Here is a 12257-nt window from a genome sequence, read left to right as displayed (position 1 = left end):
TCATGCAAGAGGCTTGTCCAGTTTGGGTAGAGGTAGTAGGTCTGGCACCTTGGCTAAGGTTGGCATTGGGTGAACTTATGTGGGAATGGATTGCCAACCTTAACATTTAGGGCCCCTGTTTCTTCTAGGGGATTTCAATATTGTTAAAGACAGCTGGATAGGTGTGGGGGAGCACTATCCTGATGAGTTAAGAGAAAAGGAGATGGGAAGAACTAAGAGGGAAGATGAGACTAACTAATGTGTGGAACATGGAAGATTGGGGGTCTGATCCTAGACACACTTATTTCAGCCTCCAACATTTTGGTTCATCCTTTAGAATTGATAGGGATTTTTTTAATCAACAAGCAGCTTGGGTCCCTCACACTTTAAAGATGGTAATTGATTCAAGTATTGCTCTCTCTCTGACTATATGCCTTTGAAGGGAGTGGCACGTCACTGACTAGGAAGAGGATAAATTGAACCAATTCCCAGAAGGAAATTTAGGGTTAACATTTTTTTGCTCAGAGATGAGTTATTTATTGCTAAGACTAAAGAAGCCATTGAAAAACTTCAAAAGAGAGGGATCTAAGGGATCTTGTGATCCTTTGCCAATGAGACGCAGGGTACGATTAGGGGGGTTGGGAAATTGAGAGCCCATGCGAGAAGGCAAGAAAGGAGGAGATGGAGGGAATTAATGGAATCTCTATAGAAGAAGAGGCAAGTTAGGAACCTCACAGAAGAAGAAACTAATCTTTATCTCAGGTTTCAAACATGCCTGAAATGTGAAGATGAGAAACTTTCTAGGGAGAAGGAAAGAAGGCTAAAATGGAAACTTGTAGTAGCAACAAAAAAAAACTTGATAAATACCTCTTCAGGTTGATAGAAGAAAAAAACAATAGGGAAGTAGTGGGGCTGATCAAAGATGAAAGTGGGCAAAGATTGGGGGGAATAGATCACATAGCCAAGAAGTGGGTAGAATTTTTGGGCTCTACTCTAAGCTTGAAGGAAGACTACTCAAGTAGAAGGTTCCAAGATGAGAACAAGCTACTTAGTCTAGGGCTAATTACTCATAACGTGGATACATATAACGCCACGTGGGTAGAGAGAGAGTTGGATGTAGAAGAATGTTGGCTGGCTCTACAAAAGTTGGGGAAAGAGAAATCCCCTGGGTGGGATGTGGACTATCTCTTGAATTATTTATTACTTTTTGTCCATCCTTAAAGGACCTGGTATGGAAAATATGCAGAGAAGCCTTTAACACTGGTAACCTAGATAAAGATCTAAAACAGGGATTGGTGAAACTTATTCCCAACAAATAAGCAGTATGCAATAGGTTTAATCATTGGAGACCCATTACTTTGCTGACTGTAATAGGTTTAATCATTGGAGACCCAATACTTTGCTAGTTTTAATATATAAATCTTGGCTAAAGTTATTGTATTACAAGAAATTATATCCAAGAAACAATATGACTTTATAAAAGGCAGGTCTATTTATGATAACATTTTTGCAAGGCTCCATGCTAGGGGGGGATGTGGCCCCTGAAAATCCATCAAAAATGCATACTACTATAACTTGACTTGGAGAAGGCCTATGACAGGGTTCATCAGTCATTTGTAGCCAGGGTAATGGAGAGGTTGGGCTTTAGAATTAGGATGGCTACTTATATCTACACTCTCACTATGTGTGAAAGTGTAGATGGCTACTTATATCTACACTCTCACTATGTGTGATCACTCTCAGCTGTTGAATGGAAGAGTGGTGGGAGGATTTGAGGTTAGAAGATCTATGAGACAAGGTTGTCCCCTTGACCCCCTATTATTTGCTATTGCCTCCTATCCCTTGATAGTGGCTTTGGAAGATGCATATGCAAAAGGAAGCATGACTGGACTAAAGCTGAGGAATGGTGAGCAACTGGTGATTCAATGTTTTGCTGACGACTTACCACTTTTCTTGAAAGTAGAGAATGACAATCTGAGACAAGCCTTATCTATTATTCAGGAATTTGTAGAGTCTTTTGGGTCCAGATGTAACATACATAAGTCCAAGATCATTAGCTTGTCTGAAGATAATGATTTTGACTTGGAAAGATGGGGGTGTGAGGTTATTAAGAGGGGTCAAATTGTTAGATATCTAGGAGTTCCCTTTGGTGTGGAGGTTACAAATAAACAACTGACTAACTAGGCTTTATTTAGAGAGGTTTAGCTAGAAGTTGAAGACGTGGGAGGGTATTAAAGTTCCTTTTCATGATAGGGTGGCAATTTGCAACACTGTTCTAAATGCTTACATCATGTTTTTATGTCCTATATTAGATTTTGGCAAATGCCATTAGAAGAAGATTATGGGACCTATAGGGATTTCTTATGGAGGAATGGGAAAACCAGCAAAAAAGTGACACCTTGGCTTGCCTAGGACAAATTATGCCTACCCAAGAGTGAAGTCCAAGTATTGGTATTTTGCATTTTAAATTACCTACTCAAGCTATAGCTAAGATTGCTATGCACCTTCCCAAATGTCTTCAATAAGACGAGAATCTGTGGACTAAGTTGGTAAGGGTGTTGGTGGAAGACTCTCATGTTCAGTTGAAAGGAAGGTGGCTGGGATTAGGATGGAGAGATAAGATGTTGTCTTATGCCCCCCCTAAAGTTACCGGATCTCCCCTTTGTAAGCTCTTATGTAGCAAATGGAAGGAGACTCTAGGGCTAATGGTAGGGCTAATGGTCTGGGATAGATGTTATAGAGCATCAAGAAACTCTTTATTACTCATAAATTCAATCCTCCTCTAGCCCTCCAAGACATCAGCTTGGCTAAGCATAATAAAGGGCTAAGAAGGCTCGTAGACTGCTAGGACTGGTCATTAGTGGGATGGAAAGAATTGGAGCAATTAGAAGAAGAGTTTGGACTTCTTCCAAGGGAAGGACAATTAGTTAGACAGGTGTTGGAAGAAGTGCAGAAGGACTAGGTCTCCACAATATTTGATGAGTCTTGTTGGGTTAAAGACTGGGCCTTGTATAATGGAGTAAGACTAGATAAAGGGGCAAATAGGGACCTGTACAAGGAACTAAGGAGAAGTGAGGTGAATGTAGATTACTGTAACAAAATTTCGAGGGTAAATTGGAAGCCTAGTAATTGGAGGAGGAGATGGAAGGCAATATGGGTGTGAAGTCTCAGGTCTTCTTATGGAGGGTATGTATGTGGGCCTTACCTATCGAAATCAAGCTGTTGTAGAGAAATTTCACTACTGGATGCTGCTCTAGATACAGGCCTACCTTGGAAGATGGGAGACATGCCTTTTGGGAGCTCTTTGGGAGTGTCTTGCTATAAGAGGGACATAAGGTAGAATAGGGAAGTGGGTCTCTTGCAGTATAGGGATTCAAGGCCACCAGTGGGGGGATTGTGGGAGATATGGAATACCAGAAACTACATAATTTTCCAGAAAGAAACTACTCTTGGGATTGATGCAGGGGGGAAGAGAGCTTGAGCTCTTGCAAGCACACACACACACTCACAAACCCTAATAGAGAACACACAAGGTGAGAGGCTGAAAATCTTCTCCTTCTCTACTCAACACTCAACACACCATATACAAGATAAGAGTACACATAATATGAAAGGTACTCAACCAATACATACACGGGTTCTCTATAGTGTGAACCCGACTAAATGAGCTGGCGCTATAACTATGCCAGTCTCTAGAATGGCTGTCACACAGCCTGTCATCCCACTGGCCGCATATCACCCAAGATCTCACCAACCATGCCAGTGGTGTAAGTGTGGGGCCTATCCCCCAAGCGGGTCATCAGTGGCCACCGCCTCACTAGACGAGCTCGATATCTCAACACTCCCCCTCGAGCTCAACTCCATCTCATGTACACCAAGCGAAGCCCTGAATCTGCGGAGCTTCTCTGTACCCAATGCTTTGGTGAAGATGTCAGCTACCTGATCCTCTGTGCTGACATAAACAAGGTCAAGGTCTCCTGCCAAGACCTTCTCTCTAACGAAGTGGTAGTGGACCTCTATGTGCTTCGTACGAGCATGAAAGACTAGGTTCCTAGCCAACTGTATACTGCTAATGTTGTCACAAAAAATGACAACTTGTCTATCCACTGATAGACCCAAATTTGCAAGTAGCTTTCTCAACCAAGCTACCTCACATGCTGCCATAGCAGCTCCTCTGTACTCGGCCTCTGTACTCGATAGAGCAACCGTAGGCTGCTTCTTGCTGCTCCAAGTCACAGCAGCACTCCCCAAAGAAAACATGAATCCACTGGTAGATCCTATCTGAGATACTACCAGCCCAATCAGCATTTGTGTACCCATGTACACATATCTCTATCCCAGTCTCATAGAATAGTCCACAATGCAAAGTAGACCTCACATACCTCAGTATGCGTCTCACTGCATCCAAATGCGGTTTCCGTGGAACCTGCATAAACTGACTCACCAACCCAACAGCATAGCTCAAATCTGGTCTGGTGATCGTCATGTAGATCAAACTTCCTACTATGCTCCTGTACATAGTAGGATCCTCCAAGATCTCTCCTGAATCTGCACTCAACTTGCCATTCTGATCCAATGGCACAGAAATAGGCTTACAGCCTATCATACCATACTTGGACAACATGTCCAAGCCATACTGTCTCTGCAGTAATCCAATACCATGTGGTGACCTAATCACCTCAATGCCCAAGAAATATCTGAGCTCCCCCAGATCCTTCATCTCGAACTTCTGTTTAAGCAAGATCTTTACATCAAAGATCTCTGTATCATGGTCCCCCGTAATGATCAAGTCATCTACATAGATGACAACAAGCACAACTCCTCTATCACCATGTCTCACATACAGCGAGAAATCTGCATTGGCTACATGAAAGCCAATAGTGACAAGATATTCAGAAATCTTGTCAGACCATGCTCTTGGTGCTTGCTTTAAGCCATACAAGGCTTTCTTCAACCTGCAAACATACTCGGGGTGACCCACATCCTCATATCTAGGTGGCTGCAACATATACACCTCTTCTTGCAAATCCCCATGCAAGAATGCATTCTTTACATCCATCTCTGATGTAAAGACTATTGCTTTGACGCAGCCACTGCTATCACAACTCTCACCGTTGCCATCTTGGCAACTGGGCTGAAAGTTTCCTCATAATCAATCCCATATGTCTGCACATATCCTTTGGCTACTAATCTAGCCTTGTACCTGTTTATGCTTCCATCACTGTTATGTTTTACTTTGTACACCCACTTGCATCCAATGGCTTTCTTGCCTTCTGGCAATTGCACTAAATCCCAAGTTTCATTTCCATATAGTGCATCCATCTCCTCATCCATAGCTTTCTCCCAACACACATTTCCAACAGCCTCATCAATGCATGTGGGCTCAACAACCTGCACAACCTTTGCCATATATGCATAGTGATGTGCCACATAACCATCATATGTAAATCTCTGCACATGGTTCTTCACTCTCCCTGATCTTCGCAGCTTTTCATTCATGGCTTCCATAGCCTTCTTTACACTAGGTGTTCTCATAGCTGGGATCCCAAGCTCCTCATCAAGGCTCATATCTGAGCCACTAGACTCTCCATCAACATGAGAATGCCCTGCAGAAATGTCAGGCATACCAAGGGGCTCAACCACTTTCTCTTTTCCTTTACGTGATGTACTAATCACATTTGCAGGACTGGTACTATGACGCAGCCTGCCACTCCATGGTCTATCAACAGACCCACTAGATGAGGACTCTCCTGGTCCACTCAAAGACTGTGATTGCTGACCTGCATTCTGTGCAACCACACTTCCACTCACATCAGCCCCAATAGCTTCTTTTTCAGCAGCATACCAGCTGCTTATCTCATCAAAGACAACATCCATGCTTACCCTCAACTCACGTGTAGCAGGGTTATAACACCTGTATCCCTTTTGCTCAAGGGAGTATCCAATAAACACACATTTTTCTGCTTTTGGATCGAGCTTAGTTCTCAGCTCATCTGGCACATGCACATATGCAATGCATCCAAAGACTTTCAGATGAGACAAATCTGGTTTTCTGCCAGTAAACCTCTCCTCTGGAGTTACATCATGTATGGCTGCAGTTGGAGTCCTGTTCATGATGTATACTGCTGTAGAAACAGCCTCAGCCCAATAGCAATGCGGCATATTCTTCTCTTCCATCAATGCTCGCGCAATCTCAGCAATGTGCCTGTTTTTCTGCTCAGCAACTCCATTTTGCTGCGGAGTGTATCTGCATGTAAACTGTCTCCGAATACCATTCTTCTTCAAAAATTTAGAGAACTCATTGGAGAAGTATTCTCCCCCTCCATCTGACCTTAGGCACTTGACATATTTCCCTGTTTGCTTTTCAACCAAAACTCTGAAATTCTGAAAGTGAGTGAACACCTCACTCTTCTCTTTCATGAAATATACCCACACTTTCCTTATGTGGTCATCAATGAAAGTCACATAATACCTGCAGCCTCCCATAGATACAGTCTTTGTAGGACCCCATACATTTGAATGCACAAGATCTAGTGCATTTCTGCTCACATATCTGTTACGTGGAAACACATGCTTTGTTTGCTTCCCAAATTGGCATGCTTCACATATTTTCTGCATACCTTCCACTTTAAATTTTGGCAGCCCTGTCACAATTCCTTTTGTCTGCATAGACTTCAATCTCTGCACATTTACATGTCCAATTCTTTTATGCCATATGTCTGTGTCTGCAACAACTCCTAAACCATTTGCAAACATCGCAGCACTCATTTCAGGCATGTCTACATTCAATGTAAACATTCTGCCCACTCTGTTGCCTTTTGTAACCAACCTGCACTTGTCTTTAAAATCTTCAACATAACACCCATCAGGGTTAAACCGAACCTGCAAACCCTGCTCAATCATCTGGCCAACTGAAACCAGATTCTTTATTATGTTTGGAACGTGAAGTACATCTGCAAGGTACTTCACTTTGCCATCCTACATAGACAATGGCACATCTCCAACGTGGGAAATTGGATGAGCAGTGTCATCCCCTGTTTCCACAAAACCTGGTCTTTCCGGGTTTTTCATCTCCTTGAACCACTCTCCATGACTTGTCATGTGGTTCGAAGCGCCTGAATCCACATACCATACATTATCTTTTTGTGCTGCATCAACATTTTCAGACATGGCATTCACGACATGCTGCATAACAAACAACCTTTCATTATCCTCATTATTTCTGCTTGAGGATGCATAGTTGTTTTGCTGCACTTTCCCATTTTGCATGTCAGCCTGCTTCTTATAGCATTCTGCCTGCACATGTCCAGGCTTACCACAATAATAGCATTCACGTGCATCATTATACTGCCTTTGCCAATTTCCACGGCCTCTTTGACTCCCCCTGCCTCTGAATTTGCCTCTTCCACCTGCGTGTTGTTGTTGTTGTTGTTGATTCTGGGACTGTTGTTGTTACTGCTGCTGGCTGACCATAATTCTGATTACCTGTTCGGCCACCTCCTTGACCGCGTCCACGGCCTCCTCTACCTCGTCCTCTTCCTGAACTCGTGTAGAAGGCCTGTTGCTCTGAACTGTTTTTGCTTTGTGAAGACTGTTGGTCTTCACCCAAGCTCTTCTCTTCGATAATCAGCATAGACACCAAATCTGTAAAGTTGGGAATGTTTTCCCGAGTCTGAATAGACGTCTTGAACGCCTTGTATTGTGGCCCGAGACCACGTAGACAGACTTCCACCTTGTCATCATCATCTACTGACACACCAATAGATGCAAGGGATTCCACAATACCCTTTATCTTCAACGCATAGTCATTCACAGACATGCTCTTTTTCTCCACAGTATGAAGTTCATTCTTCAACTGTATCTTACGTGTCTTGGTATTTGTTTCATAGAGCTTTACCAAGGTGTCCCATGCCTCCTTGGGGGACTTGGCATCCTGAATGTGTCCAATCATGGTGTCCTGTATACTAATGGAGAGCCAATACATAACCTTCCTGGCTCCTTGGTTCCAGTCTTTAAACTCTTTCACATCTGCAGCAGTTGAATTTATATCCGGTATCTTCGGTGCCTCTTCATGCTCACCTTCTATGTAGTCCCAATAGCCTTTTCCCATCAGGAAATTCGTCAACCTGAACCTCCAAGCATGGAAGTTATTCTTATCAAGCTTCTCAGCCACAATCTGGGTTATCCCATCGTTTGACATCTTGCCAAACACAATTTTACCAGAAACTGCAATCTGGTTTTTCTGCACAACCTGCTGTATTTTCTGCACAGCGGTACTGTAGTACTCTCAAATGTCACAACCAGTGACTTCAATGTACATACATACACCCAATGGCAACTGTAGACCTCTTTGCAGCACCCACAGTGTCTGCATAGTCAATCTGTCTTCCTGCAGTTCTTAAAACAGAGTTCTGCAGAGAATCGATGACTTACCCGCAGTGCTCGAAATTGCCTGCTTTCTGAAAAACGGAGGTCCAGACGCGCCCGAAACACTTTTTCGGCCCGAAAATTGCAGTCCGAAGGACTGCGCCGAAAATTTCAGTCCGAAGGACTGGGCCGAAAATTTCAGTCCAAAGGACTGGGCCGAAAAAGTCAGTCCGAAGGACTGTATAGTTGCCCTATAGCTTTACTCCCGCGAAGAAAGCTCCTCAATCAGAGACCGTTTGTCGGTGCCTCCCGTAGAGCTTCCGACAAGGGTGTAGTCACCAACACAATAGGGAAGAGTAGTTGAAGCTCTTACCCTCGTACCGTTTCCTGTGGTTCTCTTGCTTGCAGCTCAGCCCTTAGCACGAACCAGGCTCTGATACCATGAAAAGATGCAGGGGGGAAGAGAGCTTGAGCTCTTGCAAGCACACACACACACTCACAACCCTAATAGAGAACACACAAGGTGAGAGGCTGAAAATCTTCTCCTTCTCTACTCAACACTCAACACACCATATACAAGATAAGAGTACACATAATATGAAAGGCATTCAACCAATACATACACGGGTTCTCTATAGTGTGAACCCGACTAAATGAGCTGGCGCTATAACTATGCCAGTCTCTAGAATGGCTGTCACACAGTCTGTCATCCCACTGGCCGCATATCACCCAAGATCTCACCAACCATGCCAGTGGTGTAAGTGTGGGGCCTATCCCCCAGGCGGGTCATCAATGGCCACCGCCTCACTAGACGAGCTCGATATCTCAACATGTGGCAGAGTTGATGCATAAATGTATATATATGTGTTGTTATGTATATCATGTGAATAAGCTGAATGAGGATGGGGTGGTATAGCTAATCCAGGCTCTGCAAATTGGGATGGCATGATCTGTGTATCAATGAAGGAGACTCTTATGTATACTAGGTTTTCCTAACATGTGTTCTTATGTTTCAAGGATATACAGGCCTAGATGTGAAAGCAAGCTATTGAAATTTGGGCCAAAGAGAAAGTGGTGGTATCTAAAAGAGAGGCAACCTGTTTACACTTATGTGGCACTTATTGAAAATCATGTGGGGACTAGGTCAATGGTGAAAATTTGGACAAGAGGAGAGAGGCACTATGCCAAAGGTTGTACTTCTAAAGCTATGATTGAGGCATGCATGCAATTGGGGTATCAAATTTCCTGGGAGCAGTCTTCTTTTGTGTGGGAAGATGAAAGGCTTCTTTTGTGTAGGAAGATGAAAGGTGGAATCTCATATGTAGCCTACTTAACAAAGATACGTAAAGAAGGGGATAGAGCTTTGTAGCTGGATGTATGTAATTTGGTGAGGGCCATATTGTAAAGAATTTTTGGAATATATATATAATTATTGTTCCCAAATATATAAATATAGAGCTTTGTAGCTGGATGTAATTTGGTGAAGGCCCTATTGTAAAGAATTTCTCGAATCTATATATATAATAATTGTTCAGAAAAAGTATTGAAATGATCATGGAAACTATTAGAAGCATGAAGAAAAGCCAAATTCTCAAGCATGTATAAAAGCCAAATTTGGAACTTACTTTCATGGTTCTTCCGTAGCTTTTCAACAAATTAGTCTCCACCACTCCTTAATTTCCAGCATCTCGTCGGCACATTTTTTTTCTCCATCCTGAATTTTCAAAATCAGATATGTACCTGTAGATATGATAAGAATAGCTCAATAATATTCTAATATCTTTGAAAGGCCATAATTTGGTGGAACAATACCTTGTATTTTGCCAAAATCTTGGCACGAAATGGCTGTTTTCCTCAGAGAATTCGGACTCCGCAGCTTCCTATCTTTAAGAGCGCTTATAATAGCCAGCTTGACAATGGTGTCATTAGCTTCTGCTACCGAGCTGTGGGACAGTTCTGTCGATGTGAAAAAGAGACGGTTGGCCATTGCTCTCAATACGCAAAGAAATCTCTGCTGTGTATTAGAGGAGATCATAATATTCGAACCCATCAACGTGCCCTTAAACCTATGGATCCTGCGCATTATTGTTGGCCGATTGCAGAAGCTTATTACTTAATCAGCGAGCTAATAAAGCAGGATTATTGCATCCCTCAGAAGATCCTTTTTCCTTGCTCGTGCGTTCTTATTGATGTTGTGTTAACGTTTGTATACAATCCTTTGTGCCGGCGGTTGACGAGGATGCATCGATTCAGGTAAGTAGACGACGTTCCAATTATACACGATTCCATGACAACAAGCTCAGCTTCTGGCTGCTTTTGAGATTGATATGCTCAAGCAATTGCAAACGGAAGCAAATGCGCAAAGACATGAACAGTACAGTGAGCATAACTGCAGCTAGCGCGAACCTCCGCCTCCCATTACAATTACGATTACTGTAATTATGCAGATCTATTAAGTAAATGTAATTAGCATGCTTCTCCCATTAATGGCGCTCTACCATCTTGTATACATACATATACAGGATGATTGGCGCCCTCTTCTGACCAAGAAATTGTATAAATCAACTGGGTCTAGCTGTGGGTTAAAGGAAGACTCAATCCCTGCATGTTTTAGTCCTCCTCCTCCTAATGATCGGCTCATCTGCTATCGTTATGGCTACACACATGACCAATATGGGGCTGGCTATATTAAATCATCAACACCAATCAGCCCAGCTAATTTTGAATTAAGGGGGCCAATTACCCAAATCAGCTGGTGAAGTAACTAATTAGTAAGGGGGAGTTTACCGAGCTTTTTATTTAATTAAGGAATTATGAGTAAATGCACACCGTCCATGTCCTCTAAGCTTAGCAAATTAGGGAGGGCGCGGGCATAGCTGTGCTACCAGTGACGAACAAATACATAGATATCAAGGCTGAGGGGCAAGCTAAGGCTATGGTGGGTATGCTGCTGTCTCTCACAGAGTTTCAAGGCTGAGGGGGCGAGACCAACTACCAATCATACGCTGCCATGCCAGCAAACCGACCTCAGAAATGTAGTCATCGATGACGCCAACCCCCGTCTAGCTAGTCCATAAGCTATGACGCCTTTTCACATTCTAAGTAGATCTCATCTTTGACTTCACATGTACATAATCATGTCTCATTACTTGACTTCATCATCCATGATCTCTCCAAGCTCCGTCCTAGTGCGCCAAAACAAAAACATATTTTTCAACCCATAAAAATATCTGCTTTTTGTTTCCTGTTTCATAACTTAAATATATTTAGTGATAAATATTTAAAAAGCCTTCCTTAAAATAATGGCTACTTAAAATCTCACCCAGTTTTTCTTAATCCTCTCGCCTTTAAAAATACACTAGAATGCGATTTTTTTCCAAGCACCGATGAGGACCCTCGGGCCTATCATGACACAGACCTAATTCATTTCAACAAAGAACATATTAAAACTGTAGACATTGGGAATACTAAAACTATTGATAATTGGAATACTAAAATATTAGGAGGTCTGCACAACAACACCATTCAGCCCAGCTAATTCGAACTTTCAATAGGTGTACAATACCTTGTTCTTCCTTTTGTTGCACTTTCAAAGGCTGAGATTATTCCACATAAACTAAATTTAATATATGTTATAGACTTAATTGCATGTTTTTGTCTTCTTTTGAAGTGAACACAATGATTACAATTCACTTTTTATAAGAAAAGATAATGTTTTAAATCTCAATGCACCTTGGCCTTGTAGAGGCACCTATACATAGGGAGGTGGATCCCTTTATATGTACTAGAGGGCAACCCGTGCTTCGCACGTCTTTTGAGACCCCAAATTCAAATTCTACCCAAACCTCTTCTTACCCTTCCCAAACTTCTAAATTTTTGCCATGTGGCAGCTTTGTGAAACTCTTCCTTAA

At 42.5% G+C, this 12257-nt stretch overlaps 1 protein-coding gene across 1 annotated transcript in view; it reads right to left on the bottom strand.

The window, feature by feature from the left end:
- The window catches only part of LOC147631817 (uncharacterized), a 40620-nt gene extending 29313 nt beyond the window's left edge, over positions 1 to 11307 (bottom strand). Inside the window, exons 1-2 of the mRNA XM_086808346.1 lie at positions 10159 to 11307; positions 9972 to 10060 (exon numbers count right to left, since the gene is read on the bottom strand). Coding sequence (XP_086664472.1) covers positions 9972 to 9977 — 6 coding nt within the window. The 5' untranslated portion in view covers positions 9978 to 10060; positions 10159 to 11307. The remainder of the gene's footprint in view (positions 1 to 9971; positions 10061 to 10158) is intronic.
- Between the last annotated feature and the right edge of the window lie 950 nt (positions 11308 to 12257).

This window comes from Cibotium barometz, chromosome 14 (genome assembly GCF_041138505.1).
Source record: "Cibotium barometz isolate CiBa-2024 chromosome 14, ASM4113850v1, whole genome shotgun sequence".
NCBI lineage: Eukaryota > Viridiplantae > Streptophyta > Polypodiopsida > Cyatheales > Cibotiaceae > Cibotium > Cibotium barometz.
The sequence above is the reverse complement of the archived record's forward strand: the minus strand, read 5'-3'. Positions and strand labels throughout refer to the sequence as shown.